We start from the raw sequence: 21,769 nt of genomic DNA on the forward strand, positions 1-21,769 counted from the left end.
GCATCAAGGGAGGGAAATAACGTTTGTTTTTTCAGGGAACAGAATGAAGCAGCAAATAAAATAAATGTCAAACGCTAATGGAAGCAGAGTGACAGATTTTAATATCAGCAAACACTCAACGCAGCCTCTGAATAAATGAAACGCGTTCATAGAGCTGCTCAGCGGTTTCAGCTGTCACACATGCAGGGACACTCGTTCTCACCTTCCTCAGAAACACTCACGTTTGCTGAGCCTCATCGCTGCTGGATTATTCTCCCCTGTTCACACCTGGGGCCACACGCCGAGGTTCAGTCGTGCTCGCTGGTCGAGAATCTCCCACCTTATGAAAATATGTGAGTTTGTTTCATTATAAGTTTTTGTACAGTTTTCTTACTGGTGACTCCAAGTTTGTCTGTCCTGTACTAGTTGAATCGTCCCCCTCTGCAGTCTTTACACACTGGATGCATAAACTTTGTGCAAATATTTCATTTGGTAAAATGTTTTTCAGGCTCACATGTTCTCATAATTTCACAGGACGAAGCTTTTATCAGTCACTGCATTCAGCGACAAGTGTGCTCATAGCTCAAAGCTTGCAGCAGTACCTCAGACTCACAGCTGCTGCCGCCTCCTCATATCTCGACTCCACCAACAGGAGCTCAAACTGTCCCACTGTCACCCTGGAATATGGACCGACTCTGGGATCAGGAATTCCTCCCTTCTGCTGCCTGCTCCTGAGAATTGGATGATCCAGAGTCTCTGTTTCTTTGTGAACTTCACTAGCGGCTCATCATCGCTTCATGTCTGCTGCTGCCGTGTTGCCGCTGTCTGATCGTCCAGCTCCACAAAAGAAAGCCAGCAGCAGCTCGGTGCCACGGCCTCGCCGGGCACTGTGCAGTGATTGGACGATTCTGTGCGCCATCTTCTTCTTCTCAAAGAAATCACCTCGACGTTGGGAAACACCCAGCTGTCAAAGCTGTGGATATGTGGAGAGGAAGAACTGGCCCCACAGCAGGATGAAACTGAACTGGTGAAAGTGTGAGTGACTCCTCCCAGCACTGAGCTCAAACTTGCTCCTGAACCCAGCGAGCTGGAATCACAGCTGAGTGTGAATGGATGGCTCCGGTTCACCATCCACCCGCTTCATTCACAACACTTTTCTCTGAAGTTTGTGTTTTGATTTCTAAATGAGGGAAAATGAATGAACGAGAGAAATCGACTGAGTTAATGGGAACGATAAATATACCAGCTTTAGTGTAGTGCTCTTCACTCATGTGAAGTGCTTTCCCGTCTGAGTGCAGCCCTCACACCTCCAGCAATGCTCAAAGCTCTGCTGTCACAGACCTGCAGCCCAGCAGGGGGCGCCCTCACAGAAACCTCCATGTGATTTGTGGCTCTGCAGGCTTTGAATCTGATATCAGACTGACAGGAACCAATCAACGAGGCTGCGGGGTGTCGGTTTGTACTTCTGTGAAGATGCTGCTGATGCGACACTGTGTGTCTGTTTACCGAGTGCTGGGGTCGACCCAGTGAAGCAGAGATCAAAAGATCCCCACAGTCATATTTAGGCAGACCTCTGCAGGTCATTTGAGTGGACAGTTCAGCTCATCGGTTTGTCTTTGAAAGTAAACATTCTTCAGATCCTGAGATTCTTCACACTTTTGAAAAACCTGTTTCCTCCTCAGAGATGCCTTTCCCATCCTTGTCCCCTCTCTTCCTCCTCTTCCTGACTCCAGAGGCGTGGAGCTACGAGGCCCCTGAAGACAAACAGGACGTGTTTGCCAGAACGGCATGTCCCGCCTTCCTGACCTTCACCAACGCTGCCTACCTGTCAGGAGTCACCGTGGAGCTGCCCTGCCTCTGCAAACCAGAGCAGGTAGAGTACGCGAGTAACTAACCATCTGTTTTCTACTGCACACCTGGGGTGTCAGGTATCTGCGGAGAGAAACTGTAGTTTTTATAATATCCAGTTAGTGTTGGTTCATATTTTGTTTTGAATCTGTTTCAGTTTGCAGAGTTTAGTTTTAGTCTGTTGATGTGATTGTGTGGAGGGCGTATCCTGGAGCTTTCGGTTTTACAGTGAAAACATAAACGTTTTTGACTCTGAGACATTCGAAGCCTCGTGAGACAAACTGTGATAACGAATGTCACCAACCTGCATTTCCTCTATATTTTTCCCTGTTGGTTTTCCATCTGCACAAAGTCAAATCAAACGTCTAGCTTTCATTTACGACTTTATGGTTTTAACTGTATCAAGCTTTCAGGACCTCCCCCTTGCCGGTGGTCATCCGGGGATAACCGTGGCATCCGACACACCTCACCGGGAGGCGCTGCGCTCACTGTAGGGGAGTAGCGGCTCTATCCGGAGCCCCTCCGTCTATTTAACAACCTCTTCTAACTGTGCAGACTGAAAAAAGGTTCAAATATCGGTTTCAGGTTGTTGCGGGTTCAGATATTGAGGATGGGCACAAAAACAACCATGGTCCAGAAGAGTCGGTCAAACAATGATTTTAATTGAACACACGCGCGTGGGAGATGTACGCTGCAACATCAGCTGTAAATCTCAAAATGATGGAGCTCAAACTCTTATAGCCTCTAGTGGCCCCCACCTAGTCATAAAAGCCTAAACATTCACATTCTTCCTCTCACACGGTGCCTAAGCTATGACCTTGGCTCCCTGTTTATCTGTTCCTGCTGAGATGGGGCAGAAAACCTCTCCGGTATGTTCTGTTCTCTTCTAATCAGACGAATAAGATCATGACTCTCTGAAAACAGTATTTCTTATAACTCAGCCGTATAATGCATCATAAAACAATATCATTCATTCACAATAAATCAGCAGTCTAATCTAATACAAATCAGTTTAACAAATGTAATAGTTATCACCTTCTTCTAATTCAGGAGAGTAATGCAAACTAAAACTACATAATATTTCACAATCTTTAATTAGGGGTATAACGTGACATAAGGTAATATTATAATCTCACAAGGTCCAGTCGGTTGTCTGGTTTTTCCGGAAACATCTGGAACGATCAGAGGACACCAAAGCGCTGACTGATCACCATGGCAACCACCTGCTCGATCCCAGCCAGGTCCCTCACAGCGGAGACCTGCGGAGTCGCTTCTCCATCCGACTCTTCAGCCTGCTGATCTTCAGAGCCGGGCCCGATGATGCAGGCGTCTACATCTGTGGCTCCGCCCACAAAGACTTCTTCTATGGTTATGACCTGGACATCCAGGAGGCTGCCACGCTCAGCTTCACCAACAGGTGCGCTGAGTACATGCTGAATTCACAACGACCACGAACCTGCTTGTTTAAGCTTAATAATCAATCGATATTTAAGAAATAACGATCAGCTGATGTTTGCAGACTCGTTTCAGAGGCTGGCGACGGGAAACGGGACCAGAGCACCGACCTCAGCGCTCTGTACCACCTCTTCACCAGCTTCCAGCCGTGGTCTGTGTGCGACCGGTGCGGCGTGCCGGGCGAGCAGGTCCGAGCCGGGCTCTGCTACATACGCTCCCGCTTCCTGAACGTGCGCTACAGGCGAGCCAATCAGACGATTGTTTCATGCGGCTCGGGGGCAGTGCCAAGAGCCTTTGGTCTGAAGCGAAGCAGAGTCGCGGTGAAGCTGGAGGTCAGAAGCTGTCATATGACGTGTCCGTCTCAGGCCCCGCCCTCCAAGCTGCTCGGTCTGATGTCTCTTTTTGGGTCCAGGTGAGCGTGTGCGTGACACCCATCCAGCACTAAGCCTGTCACTTCACTGTGCAGAATTAAAGACCAGAGGTCAGCAGAGGTCAAATCAGAAGGTTTGCACCATCCACCGTCTCTCAGCGGGACGTCGCCCGATCTTCAGGGGTCAAAGTGTATTTCAGTGATGTCTGTTTCAGTAATGAACTTTTAGTTATTATAATTGTTTTTATGTAGAAAGAGGGACAATTTATATTAATGAACATTTTAACAAATGTAAATATGCCAGATTATAGTCTTGGGCTACTTTCCATCTGCAGATGCTCTGGCAGGTTGGTGTTAAACACACGTTAGTAAAAACATACAGAGACACTATTTGCAGATCATGTGACGCATTACACTAATAGTTGTTTCCCTTTTTGTAATGCACAAACTCTTTTTCACGTCCAGTATGAAGCATGATTATTAAACATGATCACATGTTTGTGTCCCTCAGCCGCCCTTTTAAGTGACTCTTACAGACAGGGAGACTTTCCCTCGCTGACAGTGGAAGACTATTCTAGAAGCTCACTCCCTGATATGACAGAGCATCTGTGAAAAGGTCTAAATGCAGATTCACAGTCCCCTCTCACAGTGGCTCGGGTCAGTCGAGGCAACACTGCTAGACTTTTGTTTAATAAGATCACTCATTGGTGGAGGCGCCAGACCATGTATAACCTTGTAAATTACACAGGCAGATTTAAATAATTTGAAATTAGTAAAATTTAGAAACTTGTATTTATCTAAAATTTGACAATGTTGATATGACAAAGGTTTCTTGTCTAATACTTTCAGTGCTCTTTTGTAGCATACTTCGATTGGCCCAATAGCAGCAGCACTCTATAGGACCAACAAATACAGTATTCAATATGAGCCAGTATCATAAAGTGCAGGAACGCTGCTGTGTCTGTTAATGATGTGCGGATATGTCTAAAGTTATGTTAACATTTACAGTTTACATTTAACACAGTGAACAGTGTGTTCTCCACCAGACCTGCAGAGAAACACTAAAAACTGAAGATGATCCACAACCGGTCTCAATCCAGTCTGATTATCAGCAGTCAATATAAAAACATTTACAGATCAATAATCCTCCTCTCTGAAGATCGAATTAATAAGAACACCTTTAGATTCCCAGCTGTGTGTGACCATCGCTGTGATGGTGAACCCCGTCTGCTGCTGGGTGGACCTCACGGGTGGCTCCTTCAAAATCAGAATCATCGTTTTATTTTCTTGTTATTGAAACTAAAACTCTGTGAAGCGTCCGTGTGGATGTCTGTCTGACATTTTATTTAGTTATTCATGCTAAACTTGTTCTTCTGGTTTCATGTCACAGTCTCTTCACTCTCACCTGTTTCCTGTCGGTCATGTTATTCCTCTCTACATGTCACTTCCTTCCATGCCCACCCTCTTCAGTCTTTATCGTGGTTGCGTTTCCTTTTCATTTAAAAAAATTCTTCCAAATGTTTTATTTATCACTTTGAGTTTGATTGAAAAACATGATAAGTTGAAGGAAAGCTGTGAAGAACTGAGAGGAGAAGTCTGACTGCTCTAGTAATCCAGTATCTGCGCTCACAACACTCACGCTCGGGAATCCAGGGAAGCGGTATGAGGGCGGGTCCAGGAAATCTATGTACAAACAGACGAGGAGCAATCACAACCAGGAAGTCATGAGGAGAAGAGCCGGGGCCACACTACCGTGAGTCGGTACAACAGCCTGCTGACGAGAAGCTCTGAGCCACTGTCTTAAATAGTGTCCAGGAGACACAGGACACCGAGCCACAGATGAGTGACTGCTTCCAGATGTGTTGGAAAAAGGCGGGAGCCCACAGTGAGCTCCGCCCACGCAGAGCGGACACAGGAGAGAGAGAGGGAGTGAAAACGAGCACACATGTAGCCTTGCTGAGCCGGCCATGTCTCACTGCACAAAAATCCCCTCATCTGGTTGATTGCTAAAGAAAGAGCAAGAAATGATGACGCTGCAGCGTCATCATTAATCGCTCCACCTGTGTCTCCATCTGTGTCTCCAGCTGTGTCCTGGCCCCTCTGTGTAGATGTAGTCTTTGTTTTTGGTCTTCTCTTTGTGTTTTGTGCCAATAAAGTTTTGTTTGTGGTGACACTCGTGCGCTCTGACCTGTCGTCTCTGGCACGTGTGCGGGGCCACATGGTCGCCCTGCTTGGAACCACAGTGTCTGAATGTCTCCGTGAATCATCTCTGAGACCGTGTCCTGAAGATTTTCTGCGGCGCTCTTTGCTGTTGAATCCAGATGTTTCACCTCTGGGTTTTTGTGTGTCACAGTTCTGCCTCATTGCCAACCGGGCTTCCTCTATACTACCTGACCCACCCCGACGGCCAGGTCCTCACCCTGGGCTGTCCCGGGGCGCGCCCTGACATGGCGGTCGCCTGGGACCGAGGGGACGAACCTATCTACAGGTCTGAACACTCGTCAGGCGCCGGCACAGACCTCAGACTGATCATAGACACCGGACACCACCTGCTGTTCCAGCCGGCTCAAACTCAGGACTCAGGTATGAACAGCGCCCCCATCAGGTGGTCTCATCTCATTGTCCCGATAGTGAAGCTCACATCAGGTGTGATCCCGGACCTTTACTCGAGATGTCCCTTTGTTAAAATATTTGGCTGCTGACTCTGAGATAACTCTTTACACTTGGGGTCATCTCCACCCTTTTCTTCCACTTATCTGAACTTTATGGTGGCAGCAGATGAAGCTGTGAAGCTAACCCTGGAGAATCCTGGGGATCCCAGACCTGCCACCTAACCTGTGCATGCCTGGGGTCTCCTCCCTGTACAGGAAGTGCCTCAACCAGGAGGGTGCATGAGGTGTGGGGTCACACAATCACAGGGTGATCACTGCCCACAGTAGGGGGTCATAGGTGAGGATGGGCACGCAGGCGCTCTCACCTGATGCTCCATCTGAAGTCGGTGTTTGGAGCGCATCAGATTTTTAATTTAGACGCTCTGAATCATATTTCAGTTCAGCGGTGACGATGATGAGGTCCGATCTGTGTGCTGTTCAGTTTGACCGAGCTGTCTTTACATTTGCAGGTGTGTATTACTGCTGGCTGTACGGTCGCCGGGCGGCAGAGATCCACCTCCTTGTGTACCCTCACTTTGGCAGCCAGTCGCTCCTGTCGCATCCTGACTTTCCGGCCGCCGTGCGGACTGTGCTGGGATCGTATGCTGCCATGACGGCTGTGTTTTTCCTGCTGATGCTGGGCCGAGCTGTGCTGAGACACCGCAGAGAGCAAAGCCACGTGGACTAAAGGCAGTGAGGGTTAGACTCGGCGGCCACATGTTGGATCCTGCTGTGATCACATCCTCATTAAAACTCTGACTTTATTACGCTGACATCAAAAAGTTCTCTGCAGGAATTCCTGTTTAAACCAAACACCAATCAGCAGTGTTGGTCAAGTTACTTGAAAAAAGTAATCAGTAACTAATTACTGATTACTTCCTCAAAAAAGTAATCCCATTACTTTACTGATTACTTATTTTCAAAGGTAATTAATTACTTAGTTACTTTTTAAAAACACGATTGACAACCTGAATAGGTGATAAAGCGATAGATCTTTCAGCCCAATTCTACTTTTTCTGCATAATCCATCATACAAAATGTAATCAAATGGAAACGTCTCTTTTTAAAACTTGTTTTATTAGTTTTAATCTTTTAACTTTATGCATCAAGCAAAAATTAAATTATATGCAACATTCTCTGACTGGAAGAAATTTGTTTAACATTTAAACCTATTTTCTGCACATTCCAGCACATAAAATAAAATATGTTCTTGTGTTTACACTCAGACTTTCAAATAGATGCAAGTAAAACACAGCAGAAAATAAATAAAGTCAAAGACTAGTTGCTCTATTTTCACCTGTAAAGCAGGACTGGGGTAGGCGGAGGTTTACCCTGGTGCAGGTGTGCCGCAGCGGTCAGTGGAAGAATCCGCGAGTTTCTCTGTGAGTTTCCCATTACAGTCGTAGCGCACTCGCTGCTTGCTTGGAAGTTTAGGGGTTTTTTCGCTGTAAAAATAAGTTTTCTTCCCACGCACAACGGACACTAATGTTTTTGTCACTTTTTATGGAATCAAACTCAAAGTAAGGTCAGTACTTCCACGCTTTAAACGCTGCACGCTCATACTCTCTCCGCACTCGATATATGATCCATTGTTGATCTGCACACAGCTGTTGTCACGAACGTCGCACTCGTTTACGTCACTGTCATGAGACGTTCTCGCAAAAAATCACGGTTTTAGTAACGCAGTAACGCAGCGTTCCTACGGGAAAGTAACGGTAATCTAATTACCGTTTTTGCAACAGTAATCCCTTACATTACTCGTTACTTGAAAAAAGTAATCAGATTACAGATGAATCAGATTACAGTAACGCGTTACTGCCCATCCCTGCCGATCAGCATGTTTGAAGTGACAGGAATACCTGAGTGAATATGAGTCTGACAGGGCTGTAAGAATCCAGGGGGCGCCACCACTGATTTATCCTGACGTGGCTGCTCTGGAGCTCAAACCAGAGACCGTGTTAACCACTTTACCACAGAGCCACCTAGACCAGCCATAGTTTAAAGGTGCTGTTTGCTCCTGCAGACAGTCTAGATGTGTTTGAATATGTTCAGGTGTTCAAACACATCATTAACAGTCTGACAGTAATGCGTCGGGTCGGTCAGTGTATCTCCATAACATCTGCTGGATTCCAGCTGTTTTCTCTGTGAAGCAGAAGAAGTCTGTTAAACGATGCCTGAGTGGACGAGGATAAATAAAATCCCTCTTTTCTCCTTCATGGTCCGCTTTCATTGGACTGAACTGGAGGCTGTTGCCATGGTGAATCTCTGATGTCTTTCTGCTTATTAGCTCAGGGTGCACGCATTCAGAGCTGAAACTGAGTTTTCAGTGTGAGAAAAGCTGATTGGAGTTCAGAGTTAGACTCTAGAGTGGATATTTGGAGATAATTTGTCGTGTTTGAGACTGTTTTCAGCATCGTGCAGTCTGTGGAGTGCAATCAGTGTTGATGAAAGTTAAGATTCAATCACAATATTTATTCATCCCTGAGGAAATTATGGAGCCACAGATGCTGCAAGACTGTAACAACAGCTAGTTACAAAATATAAGAAGATAGCTCTAATTACAAATATCCCAGGATATTACACAACTTAAATATGGACTGTCATGTACTCTAAAACTCTGACTGTGACCTTTGACCCTTGTTGTAGTTCTTTCTGTCTGATGCGCTGTTCTCTGGTCTCATCTCTCAGTTTAAAATGATCTCTGGGTCGATTTGAGGTCCTGGGTGTCATGTGACACCTGTGACATCACTGTCATGAAGGTGCCAGACCAGCTGAGTGTGATGTTGTAACTGACAGTCACTTCCTGCTGACACAGAAGGAGGAGGCGGAGACTTCAGGGTGACGAGCCGAAGATGACCCTGCTCCTGTGTTCCCATCGCCATGGGTCTAGCTTAGCTGCTGGTGCCAGTAGGATCAGTCAGCTGACTCACTGCTGACAGTGATGAGGCTGAACAGTCAAACACTGCCTGTGTGGGTCAGGGAACCATGTGATGAAGCTAGAGTCAGGTATTAACAGGACTCTTGTGTTGAGACTTTGTGTATGGTTGAGTTTGGGTTACAGCATTAGTCGCCTTGCCTGTGTGGCTCCCCTGTCAGTTCCTCCATAGTGACTCTGTGACCGGTTCCCTTCTGGCATACTGGCCGTGGTCGTGCTGGTTCACACTCTAAGCTGGCCGTGATCTTTCCGGGCTTGTGGCCTGATGGCACCTCTCTGTGGCTGATGCCCGGCGAGTGAGAGTCTGTCTCGAGCCTGCAGAGAGAACCCAGTGTGCTGCTCACAGGGGCGAAGTTGCACATTGGATGCCTTGTCCGCTGTAAGCTACTATCCTCACTGCCTTATTGCTCACGGTTTAACTCGTCACCTGTCTCAAAAAAACAAAGGTGAGATCAAGTGGGGGGAGGTCCTGCAGCATAGGTCAGGGCATGCTGATCCTCGTGCCTCTCAGTGCCCTAGCTTCCTGCTGGGTAGTGCAGCAGGATGAGGACTGCTGGTTGAATTACCAGCTGACCCTTCATGTCGTGCCTCCCAGGAGCAACTCAGCTGTTGCCGCAGACTCGGGGCAGGAAATGCCAAATATCCTGTGAAGAAGCACTCGGGGCTCGCAGAGGGCCAGCTGCAGAATTTCATATTTTACTCCAAGCAGAAATGAGAAAACAGATGTTTAAACTGAGAATGCCACAATTTAAAGAAGAATATGAGCTCAATGTGTACAAGATGATGTGACGTACCAGTAAAACAAAGAGAACAAAACTGATTTTCTGTCTTTATGATTTATGTAACTACAGTCCAAGCGGCAATAGAAGCGCCTGTGTGCTGCCAGCTCTGTCACTGGGAGCGCCACAGCTTTATATTTACTGTTTCCGGCTCAGTCTCGAGGGACCAGCATCTCCTCTGGGATCGAATCAGGATCTTTGGCTTTTTAAGTGAATCTGATGCAACATTAAGATCTTCTGCCCCTGTGATGTAATACACACTGGAGGAAGAAACGCATTGATTAACCCAGTTAATCATCACAGCATCACTGGTGATATGTGACGGCTTCCTTCAGCTTCCTTCAACATCAGGGCCAGTCTGCCTCCCACTTTGGACCCCCACCAATTTGCCTACAGGACTAATCGATCCACCGAGGACGCTTTCACCATAGCGCTCCACACTGCGCTGAGTCACCTGGAGCACAGAGGAAGCTATGTGAGAATGCTCTTCCTGGACTTCAGCTCAGCATTCAATCATATCATCCCGGAGATCCTGGTCCAGAAACTGTCTCACCTGGGACTCTCCACCCCCATCTGCCTCTGGATCAAGGACTTCCTGACAAACAGACCACAGTCTGTCAGACTCGGCCCCCACCTGTCCAGCACCATCACACTCAGCACAAGGATGTGTTCTGAGTCCCCTCCTGTTTACGCTCTACACATCCGACTGCTCCCCTACCCATCTCTCAAACACCATCATAAAGTTTGCAGACGACATCACTGTGGTTGGACTCATCTCAAGGGGGGATGAGTCGGACTACAGAGATGAGGTCAACAGGCTGACTGAGTGGTGTTCAGTTAACAACCTCCAACTGAACACCACGAAAACTAAAGAACTCATCTTGGACTTTAGGAAGGGCAGAGCAGACCCGGCCCCACTTTACATTCACGGGAACTGTGTGGAGAGGGTGCACTCCATGAGGTTTCTGGGCGTGCAGATCTCTGATGATCTCTCCTGGACTGCAAATACCACTGCGGTGGTAAAAAAGGCCCAGCAGCGTCTCCACTTTCTGAGAGTGCTCAGGAGGAACAACCTGGAGGAGAGGCTGCTGGTGACATTCTACAGAGCCACCATAGAGAGCATCCTAACGTACGGCATAACAACATGGTATGGAGGGTGCTCAGCTGCAGACAGGAAAGCACTGCAGAGGGTCATCAACACAGCCCAGAAGATCACTGGCTGCTCTCTGCCCAGCCTGGAGGTCATTGCAAACTCTCGGTACCTCAGCAGAGCTGGCAATATCATCAAGGACCATTCTCACCCCAGCAATCAAGTGTTTGAACTATTACCATCAGGACGACGGTACAGGTCACATAAAACCAGAACAAACAGATTCAGGGATAGCTTCTTTCCCAGAGCTATCACCGTAGTAAATAAGCACAAAAACAATTGAACCTGCTTAGCCACACCATACTGTCATACTGTCATTATATTATGCTGCTATCCTGTAAATATCATGCTTACTTTTGGAAGTACTTACGTTTGTTTTATTGTACCTTTTATATTTTACATTTATATTTATTATTGCATTTTGCACCAAGGGAGTGGCACTCCAATCTCGTTGTACCCTGTACAATGACAATAAAGGCTATTCTATTCTATTCTATTCTTTAGGAACGTGTTCAGTCGGACATGATCTGGTGTTTGGTTGGATGATCAATAAGGATGGTTGGATAGTTGCATTATTAAACACATATTTGGTGTTGCGTGGAAACATGTTTCTGTGTAAAAGTCCAATTTGATGTGGGTGGATTTTCAGTAAGCCTCCCACAGCCACCCTTCATCTGACCTCCTAGGGTGGTGTTGTGTCTCAGGCCTGAACTCTAACCAGGGTTTCCTTGCTGAGATGGAGGTGTGTGAACTTGTGGTGGCGCGTACATGACAGATGAACTGTGGCCTTACACTGCCACCTACAGGTGGGTTCCTGTGCGTGCTTTACAGGGTGAGCCTGGATGACCTTTGGCCCACTGAAGCAGCTGCTTTACCCAAAACACAAAAACATGATCTATTCGACTCATTTCTGTAGGTTACACGACACCCATAAAATAACATTTTATTAAAAAACATGCAGAAAATTCACATTTTCACACACACACACACACACACACACACACACACACACACACACACACACACACACACACAGGGATAGCCACAGGGTAATGCTGCCATCTAGTGACAGAAATATTTTATCACATACTGTAATCCTGACCACCAAGTGGTGCTAGTGCGTTCCTCTCACACGCGCGCACACACACACAGTATTTAAGGTGGAAACACAGCCGCCTGTCTCTGTTTACCCAACAGAGGTTGAACAAAGGAGAGAGCCAACAAAGTGCTGACACTGTACCGTCACTCTGCGTTTCTTTATTCGTTGCAGAGACCTGAGTGCAAAGATCACAAAGTCTTTATGCAGTACTGAGGTGTGATTTAACCCCTTGTTATATCATAAACGTGTAATGTAGACGATGCATGCAGGCCCCAGTTGTAGTGTAAACTGTGCAAACTGTGTTTGGGAGAAGGCTTCACCCTGAAGTAGCTGGCGGTTAACGTCCACTGCATACTGCACAAAGCAGTGCTGCCTGCTGATTGGTCAGCTTGGTCTGTCCACCTGAGGAAAACAGAAACACAGCAGGGACAGTGTTGGACTTTAGCTTTCAGTCCAGTGAACGACCGCATCACCTAGCTCGAACAGGCTCTGCTCCACACATCGTCATCTGCTTTACAAACATGGTGTCTGACAGGTGGATTTACCTGTTTCAGCAGTCAGAGAAGTGGACGGGACCTCCTGCAGCCAGGGTCAGTATGTAAGTGTGTCATGTGATCACACACCAACTAATCCAGGGAAGTCACATTCTGTAGATCGAACATTAACCGTGTTGGTCAGCTGATTTCATTTCATTAAACTGACACTTTTCTCATGCTTGTCAGTACTTAGATATTTTTGATGTATCTGTCCCAAACTACAGATCCTTTTGGGTGGTAGAAAGACCAGTCAGAATTTAAGGTTTTTATCTTTAATAGCGTTTCGCAATTTTTACATGTACAGTGACAATAAAGAGGGAGTCTGCTCTATTTCAGCGATATTCTTGTTCAAACATTCTCTCAGATTCAGTGTGTCAGAAAACGAGCTGAAAGTGATTCGACGAACCATTTTCAAAGAATACGAATGTTTCTCCTCAGCCTCCCAGTACATGCACACGTGTCAATCTGAAACACCGACCTCGCCTCGTTCTCCCATTATCACATTCACACACATGAAACAAATATGTTACTGTATGAAAACGTTCAGATTTAATGAACCAAAGATTTGCAGAACAGATGAGACATCTTGAAAACAATGATCACGTGTGTCCATGTCGAAGCTTTCGGTCTCCTGTCTTTAGAAAATGAACTTTACTTTTAAACTAAAGTGACTGTTGTTGCCTTCTCAGTAAAACTCAGTAGATTCTGGAACCACAGGAGCGTTATTATTAGGGTGATATGGTACTACAAGGTCATTAAGATAAGATGGGGCCTGATTATTTAAGACCTTGTATGTGAGGAGCAGGATTTTGAATTCTGGATTTAACAGGAAGCCAATGAAGGGAAGCCAAAACAGGAGAAATCTGCTCTCTCTTTCTAGTCCCTGTCAGGACTCTTGCTGCAGCATTTTGGATCAGCTGAAGGCTTTTCAGTGAGTTTTTAGGACATCCTGATAATAAAGAATTACAGTAGTCCAGCCTGGAAGTATTAAATGCATGAACTAGTTTTTCAGCGTCACAGTCCTACATATTTGTTTAATATGTTGTTACGTGCCAAGATACAGTGCTTTGTTTTTCTCTTGTTGTCTTTCAGGTGTCAAACCTTCACCTATTGGCTAATTCAAAGATAATTGGCACACGTCCATTGGCTGACCTGAGCACAGTAGGCCAATCGCTTGCCAGGGATCATTACAAAAGAGCAGCTCGACAGGCCTTTCGTTTTGCATATTGTTTTATTTAGACCCAGGGAAGCTGTCGACCTTTTTTTGTTTTACTAATTTCTTTGATTTAGCTCAACTGCCTGGTCCTCCTCCCTCACCTTTTTCTTTTGTTAAGTTTGATTGTAAAGGTATGGTAAACTGTCAATAAATGCTGGCTGGCTGTTAACCTAGCTGTTGTCCTTCTCCTGATTTGGTTGTCTTGTGTTGCTGTCCCCTCCCTGCCTTAGCCCCCATCATGGTGGGTGGACAACATGTTGGGGGACTTAATGTGCATTACTGGAGGCCAAGGTAATGCCATCCAGAGTAAGAATCTGCTTAGATACCATATTTCTAAGATTTTCAGGGCCGAGTACAATAACCTCAGTTTGATCTGAATTAAGAAGCAGAAAGTTAGCGGCCATCCAGGTCTTTATGTCTTTAAGGCATTCCTGCAGTTTAACTAATTGGTGTGTGTTACCTGGCTTCATGGATAGATAGAGCTGCGTGTCATCTGCATAGCAGTGAAAATTTATGCTATGTCTTCTAATGATGCTGCCTAAGGGAAGCATGTATAATGTAAACAGAATTGGTCCTAGCACTGAACCCTGTGGAACACCATAATTGACCTTAGTGTGTGAAGAGGACTCTCCATTTACATGCACAAACTGGAGTCTATTAGATAGATATGATACAAACCACTGCAGTGCAGTACCTGTAATACCTACAGCATGTTCTAATCGCTCTAATAGGATATTATGGTCAACAGTATCAAACGCTGCACTGAGGTCTAGCAGGACAAGCACAGAGATGAGTCCACTGTCAGAGGCCATAAGAAGATCATTTGTAACCTTCACTAAAGCTGTTTCTGTGCTGTGATGAGCTCTGAAACCTGACTGAAACGCTTCAAATAAGCCATTCCTCTGCAGATGATCTGTTAGCTGTTTGACAACTACTCTTTCAAGGATGTTTGATATGAAAGGAAGGTTGGAGATTGGCCTATAATTAGCTAAGACAGTTGGGTCTAGAGATGCTTTTTGAGTAAAGGTTTAACTACAGCCAGCTTGAAGGCCTGTGGTACATAGCCGATTATTAGAGATAGGTTGATCATATTTAAGATCGAACAATTAATTAATGGCAGGACTTCTTTGAGCAGTTTTGTAGGAATGGGGTCTAAAAGACACGTTGATGGTTTGGAGGAAGTAATTATTGAAGTTAACTCAGAAAGATCATCCATCCAGTTCAGGGCTACTTTGGTACTGAAGCCTGTCTCAGCTGTCACAGGGTACACCTGTACGGGTCATCAACACAGAGAGAAACAGCCGTTCACATTCACACTGGAACCTGCAGCCAGTTCAGTCTCATCAGTCAACAAACATGTTTGGACTGTGGCAGGACGCAGATCATGAACAGATGGATTGTCTTTTTGTGACGAGTTCATGTTTGATGAACATGTGACGTGTGAAGTCAAGATTCCTCACAGGATTCATTATCTGCACATTTATTGGATTCATCGAGCAGCTCTCAGTCTAAGATATCAAAAATACATGAGAAGCAGATTTTTAAAATAAAATATGAGTTAATTTTTTTTACAGGCTGCATGAGAAATGCTTTGTGTGAGAGAACATTAGATTTTACATAGTTATGACTTTATATTCATCTGTACAGTGAGACGGGTTATTTATAGCATGTTGTTGTTGTCAGAACCATGCACATGAAGCCTTCAGAAGATCTCATCATTTACCAGATAAAGCAGGAAGTTAAAGAAAGTGACGACACATTGTACCAAGTATTTTACTGTCACACTGTGAAAGAACAAGAACAGGTTACATGACAGAAAAGTCCCAACCCCAGGGAATCACCCCAGCATCCCCACACTCTGAACTGTGGAGTGAATAAATATGCCCAGTGCGTTCTGCTTACTGCCCCCCAAATTTACACAGAGAAAATCTTATGTACTCCAGATCTCCCGCTGCGTGTACTTCCTGTTCCATAGGGGGCGCTGTCAAGCTGCAACACAACCACATAAACTCCAACAGGTTCATATTTTTCAGCGTGGTTTTGGTAGAACGGGTCGGATGAGTTCCAGCCTTGGATTTTTCAGAAGCGTCTGTTTCCCACCAGGGGGCAGGAAGTCACACAGTGGAAGTTCTGGAGTATTCACACGTTACTCCAGAACTTATCTCTAAAGACACGAGACTAAAGGTTACATTAAAGATAAATGTTGCTCATAAAATAACATCAAATATGCAGAAAGTAGCGACAGACTGTGGAGGAAACTCTGCTCCAAATGTCATTTAAAAATGTATTTATAATAATCAGTTTGTCGCTGCGACCAGATCTGAATGAGCTGCTTCACTCTGTGATCTGATCTGTCTCTCTGCAGACCTTCATCTGCTGCTCAATCTGCTGCTTGCAGCCTGTATGAACTGCAGGTACCTGTGTGTGTGCGCATGTATACCTGTTACAAGGTGCTGTGCTGCAGCCCTGTGGTCAGCAGGGGGCAGCATAGACTCACAGATCAGAGCAGATGTAGCGCAGCGCTCCTGCAGTCAGTGTGTGTGTGTGTGTGTGTGTGTGTGTGGGGGGGGGGGGTCCATCATGGAGGGAGTGCCTCATAAACATGTGATCAGAAAACCTCATTTCCACACCAGCTTAGGGTTAGAGTAACACGAGGACACGTCACAGCCCGCCTGCTCAGGATTTGATTGACAGCCTGTATATTGATGTTTGGTGCTCCCAGAGGGCCAAGCCACGCCCTGGAGGGTCAGGGTCCTCAGAGGTCACAGCTCGCTGCCTCCTAATTGGATTTTTTTACACCTTCATAAAAACGTCAGATGTTTTTCTGAAGACGAACACACGTTTGGTCAACCTCCACCCAGAGAAGCCCCCCCCCCACCCCCCATCCCCCACTGTGTGGGTGTGTGTCTGTGTGTGTGTTACCTGCCTGATTTCTTTCTATATTTAATAAAATCACTCACTCCTAAAGCTGTCGTCAGTACAATGGGAGCAGCTGTTCCCTCAGAGAGCTTCGTCCTCGGCACAGTGAAACAGTCCCAGGGAAACTTCTGAGTTTCACGTGAAGGAGAAACGGCGTGCCAGTCACAGAGAGCACGATGCGTGTTTTGCTGGCTCATTGTTTAATAAAACTCTTTGTGTGTTTTTAATTTGCATCGAGTCCAGTTGGTCTCAGCTGTGGAGGTGTGGAAGTGTCCACAGTAAGAACTGCGTGGGTCCCACAGCATCTGTGAACTGTCAGGAAGGTGTGAGCCCCGCTGCAGAGCTAATTCTGTTAGCCACACACTCACTCTGAGTGAGAAAATCACACAAACCAGTCGCCATGACAACAACATCCAAACAAATAGTTCCACACTCAGGACTTTAGCACATACATGACAGGGCGTGGGGTGAGGGTCCACTACTTATGATTACATAGTTACATTAAACAATCAGTGATGAAACAGAGGGGTGGGGTTAAATCAAGCCCCACCCCTCTGTTAATCCATCACAGACCAGAGTCAATCTGTGAAAGAAAGCCTCAGTCTCAGAGCTCATTTAGGGTTTACATGGAAACAGTTTAGAGTTTTCAGCGTGCCGCTTATTGTTCCCATGGTGATGCTACCAGAGCACACTGCCACCACGGAGGTCCGCCCCCAGGTGGTCCTGCTCTGCGCCGCAGGTGCTCAGGCTGAGCTGCACTCCAGCATCGTCTTGAAGGCCTTCCTGAAGTTGTCGTCCAGGAAGGCGTAGAGGAATGGGTTGAGGCAAGAGTTGGCGTAGCTCAGGCTGGTGATGAAGTAGGAGATCATGATGACCAGCGGCGTGGTCCTCAGGTCCGTGGTCAGCGCTATGATGGTGCTGAGGTGGAACGGCGTCCAGCAGAACAGGCAGACGGCCAGGACGACAAAAACCATGACGGTGACCCTCTTCTTGGCCTTGTCTAGTGCCTTGGCATTGCTGTTGAGCCGCATGTTCCTCAGCCTGTACAGCATCATGGTGTACAGGATGCAGAAGGTGGAGACGGGGATGGCGAAGCCGAGGATGAGTGTGTAGATTCGGCTGGTTTTGAACCACAGGGGCTCGGGGCTCGGGAAGCTGAGGACGCAGGTTTTCCTGCCATCAGCCGGGTCCACGTAGACGCCGGCGAACACCGTGAAGGGCATGACGATGAGGATGACAAGGATCCACACGCACAGCGAGATGATCTTGGCCGCTCGGTAGGTGCGGTAAGGCATGCGCTTGGATCTCACGGTTGACAGGACGACCAGGTAGCGGTCGATGCTCATCACGGTCAGGAAGTAGATGCTGGAGAAGATGTTGTAGTGGTCGATGCTCAGGATGACCTTACAGAGGACCTCCCCAAAGGGCCAGTAGTTGAGCAGGTGTTCGGCGATGCTAATGGGCAGCACCAGAGTGAACAGGTCGTCTGCGATGGCCAAGTTCAGGATGAACATGTTGGTGACCGTTTTCATTTTGGGGGCTTTGAGGATCATGTAGATGACGGCGGTGTTTCCCGTCAGCCCCACGGCACAGATCACGGAGTAGATGACGGGCAGGATGACGTAAAGGTCAGCAAAGAAGGGAGGGGTGCAGTTCAGGTCAGAGCGGTTTCCCGTGGGCGAGTACAGCAGCACAGAGTCGTTACAGAGCGGAGGCGGCGCGCCCGGGACCGACACGTTCTCCATGTTTCAAGAGAACGTGAGACACCGCGATGCTGAAGGTCCGGACTCTGAGTCCGAGGAGGGCGGAGCAGTTCCACAGGGGTGGAGCAGGTGCAGCGCTACCTGCTCGCTCACACCTCAGAGGAGCGCACACCTGTCCGCGCGCTCGGCTGTCAACTCAAAGCCTCCTCCTCAGATCAGCTGACTTCTGCTCATTTACTGTTGGAGGTTCGCGCGGTTTTACGCACGAGCGGCGCATCACGGAACCTGCACGAGAGAGAGACAGAGAGAGAGACAGAGAGAGAGAGAGAGAGATAACCGATGAGCAGTGACGTCAGCCTGTTTCTAACTTTGATCTAATCTCACAGCGGCGCGCGCAGAGGGAAACACCGAGCTCACGCGACAGCAGAAAGTATGAAAACATGAAAACTGAAAAAAATTGGCCCACCTGAACGTGCCTCCTCGCGCAAGAGCTTCTGATGGACTGATCGATCAGTCAGTATCAGTGATCAGCGATCAGCAGCGTGCCTCCGTGTGCGCGCTCAGCGGCTCCGCGCTCCGGTCTCTCCTCTGAGGGAGACGCGCTGCACTCCGGACCCCCTCTCTCTCTCTCGCCTCTCTCGCTCGCTCGCTCTCTCCTCCCACTCTATCTCTCTCTCGCTCCCCCGCCCCCCTTTCTCTGGTCTTACTGGCAGTCACGTGACCGGGTAGGTCACTGAGAGCTGAGAAGAGGATTTTATTCTCCAAACGAACAATAAAGTTTTTTCTTTCTAATCGGAGCTTGGTTCTTATTAGGACGCTGAGAGGCCACAACGTGTGATCATGTGATCTTGACTGAAAGCCTCCCCGTGTTCAGTGTTCAGGTTTGGTAACCTCGTGGCAAACACAAACAGCTGTATCAGTTTTGAGGAAAGGTCGGTCTATCGGTGCCGACCGTGAACACCCTCCTCATTCTCACTTTGGATGAATTCTCTTGGCACAGAGTTAAAGGTGGCCTGTAGATACAAAACTGTATACGGAATCATTTTCAGAAAGACTTTCTTCACCTTGACTTTTTTTCTGAAAGCTACCTGAACGCTACTCCAACAGAGGTCGATTATCTTGTTAATAATTTTACCTCCTCACTACGTACGACTCTGGATACTGTAGCTCCTGTGAAAACTAAGGCCTCAAATCCGAAGTACCTGACTCCGTGGTATAATTCTCAAACACGTAGCCTAAAGCAGATAACTCATAAGCTGGAGAGGAAATGGCGTGTCACAAATTTAGAGGATCATCATTTAGCCTGGAGAAATAGTTTGCTGCTTTATAAGAAAGCCCTCCGCAAAGCCAGAACATCTTACTATTCGTCACTGATTGAAGAAAATAAGAACAACCCCAGGTTTCTCTTCAGCACTGTAGCCAGGCTGACAAACAGTCAGAGCTCTACTGAGCCAACAATCCCTTTAACGTTAACTAGTAATGACTTCATGAACTTCTTTATTATTTCATTACTATCAGGATGTCCTAAAAACTCCCTGAAAAGCCTTCAGTTAATCCAAAATGCTGCAGCAAGAGTCCTGACAGGGACTAGAAAGAGAGAGCAGATTTCTCCTGTTTTGGTTTCCCTTCATTGGCTTCCTGTTAAATCCAGAATTCAAAATCCTTAAATAATAAAGGTCTTAAATAATCAGGCCCCATCTTATCTTAATGACCTTGTAGTACCATATCACCCTATTAGAGCACTTCGCTCTCACACTGCAGGCCTACTTGTTGTTCCTAGAGTATTTAAAAGTAGAATGGGAGGCAGAGCCTTCAGTTTTCAGGCCCCTCTTCTGTGGAACCAGCTTCCAGTTTGGATTCAGGAGACAGACACTATCTCTACTTTTCTGTGTGAGGACATATCCTCACACAGAAAAATGTGCTTCAACTGCACTAAATAAGACCCAGTCCTTCTCCAGCATGTTTCAGCACACGGCCCTCGAGAAGGGAGAACGCAGCCCGTCAACACACTGAGGCTGCTCTAGCTCAGAACCAAGCAGCCTAAGCTAGCATAGTCAGTGGCCTCTAAGTTATGAATCCAGTAAGACTGTCAATGCTCATACTGAAAGAGGAATGTGGCGTGGAACGGTTACTGTGATGAAAATCCAGGTGGTGCTTAGCTGTGAGGTAATGTTCACTGTGTGTTTATGTGCTAACAGTTTATATTGAGTTTCCTATAAATCACAGTAATGTCTGCACTTGTGGGTTTCGCTGCAGAGTTAAAACCTTTATTTCCCTCTTAAGCTGTGTTCATGCTCTCAGTGGTTGATGCTGCTGCTTGGGCTTTTCTGCTCTCATTTAGATTCGATAAATGTTCGTGGATGTCTCTGGAGTCCTTCACCTGTCCAGGTTGTTGAAGACTCGTCCTTTCGGTGGAGGTTTGCTGAACAGCACCAGTACAGCTTCAGTGTTTCCTCCATGACGGAGGCCTGTGCGCTCAAACACGCTGGACTTCAGATTAAATATCAGCAGAGTGCTGTTGAGTTTTATTTAGTATATATTTTATATTTGTGTGTGTGTGTGTGTGTGTGTGTGTGTGTGTGTGTGTGTGTGTGTGTGCTATTAATGAACAGTTCCATAATCTGAGCCTCTGTCAGCCATGTTGGTTGTTTGCTTTCGCGAGCATCACATCCCTTTGACTTATGGGACAGCAGATTCTCCTCCACAGTCTTAAAGGATGCTCCGGTGTCTCCTCTGCTAAAGGAGGTAATAGAAAAGATTCTTGTCCTGTAGAGAAACGGGCCTGCTCATCAGCTGATCTCAGTACAGTGTTTCCTGGGTGTGAATGAATGAGGTCCTGTTAGAGTCATAGAGGAGCAGGCAGCAGGCGAGGGTGAATGTGACATCAGAAACATGTCAGATATCAATGTTTGCATCATTAGCATGGAGCACTGTTGCATCAAAGAAAGAAGTTCCCAGGTTTGAATCCGGGGCCCTTCTGTGTGGAGTTTGCATGTCTGCGTGGCTTCTCTCAGGCTTCCTCCAGCAGTCCAAACACATGCAGCGGGTGTGGTTAGCTTAACTGCTGAATCTAAATGATCCTAAGGTGTGAGTGGTTGTCTGTCTGCAGCTGATTAGTGACCTGTCCAG

At 46.8% G+C, this 21,769-nt stretch overlaps 2 protein-coding genes across 3 annotated transcripts; one reads left to right on the forward strand and one right to left on the reverse strand.

Annotated features, from left to right (window-relative positions):
• Positions 1–1,173: 1,173 nt before the first annotated feature.
• On the forward strand, positions 1,174–14,116 carry LOC116324227 (Ig-like V-type domain-containing protein FAM187A). 2 transcript variants are annotated; one of them, XM_039604155.1, is made up of 6 exons: positions 1,174–1,852; positions 2,967–3,244; positions 3,347–3,694; positions 6,006–6,235; positions 6,774–7,002; positions 13,895–14,116. In XM_039604155.1, exons 1-5 carry the CDS (start codon positions 1,664–1,666, stop codon positions 6,989–6,991), a joined length of 1,263 nt encoding a protein of 420 aa, XP_039460089.1. In that variant the 5' UTR covers positions 1,174–1,663; the 3' UTR covers positions 6,992–7,002; positions 13,895–14,116. The 2 variants fall into 2 exon arrangements, with proteins under 2 accessions (XP_039460089.1, XP_031600658.2); XM_031744798.2 differs by lacking the exon at positions 13,895–14,116 and having other exon boundaries at positions 1,175–1,852; positions 6,774–7,067.
• Positions 14,117–15,498: 1,382 nt separating this feature from the next.
• npbwr2b (neuropeptides B/W receptor 2b) lies at positions 15,499–19,249 on the reverse strand. The gene is made up of 2 exons (XM_031744801.2): positions 19,107–19,249; positions 15,499–18,925 (listed from the first exon to the last, which is right to left on the reverse strand). Exon 2 carries the CDS (start codon positions 18,680–18,682, stop codon positions 17,681–17,683), a length of 1,002 nt encoding a protein of 333 aa, XP_031600661.1. The 5' UTR covers positions 18,683–18,925; positions 19,107–19,249; the 3' UTR covers positions 15,499–17,680.
• Between the last annotated feature and the right edge of the window lie 2,520 nt (positions 19,250–21,769).

The sequence above is a fragment of the Oreochromis aureus genome, linkage group 20 (genome assembly GCF_013358895.1).
Source record: "Oreochromis aureus strain Israel breed Guangdong linkage group 20, ZZ_aureus, whole genome shotgun sequence".
NCBI classification, from domain to species: Eukaryota; Metazoa; Chordata; class Actinopteri; order Cichliformes; family Cichlidae; genus Oreochromis; species Oreochromis aureus.

What these genes read in the sequence shown, in the direction of transcription:
- LOC116324227 (XM_039604155.1), top strand. Translation starts at nt 1,664, where the DNA reads ATGCCTTTCCCATCCTTGTCCCCTCTCTTCCTCCTCTTCCTGACTCCA. An exon ending in GCCTCTGCAAACCAGAGCAG is followed by an intron (nt 1,853 to 2,966) that starts GTAGAGTACGCG and finishes TAATCTCACAAG; the next exon opens with GTCCAGTCGGTTGTCTGGTT. An exon ending in GGCTCAAACTCAGGACTCAG is followed by an intron (nt 6,236 to 6,773) that starts GTATGAACAGCG and finishes TTACATTTGCAG; the next exon opens with GTGTGTATTACTGCTGGCTG.
- npbwr2b (XM_031744801.2), bottom strand. Translation starts at nt 18,682, where the DNA reads ATGGAGAACGTGTCGGTCCCGGGCGCGCCGCCTCCGCTCTGTAACGAC.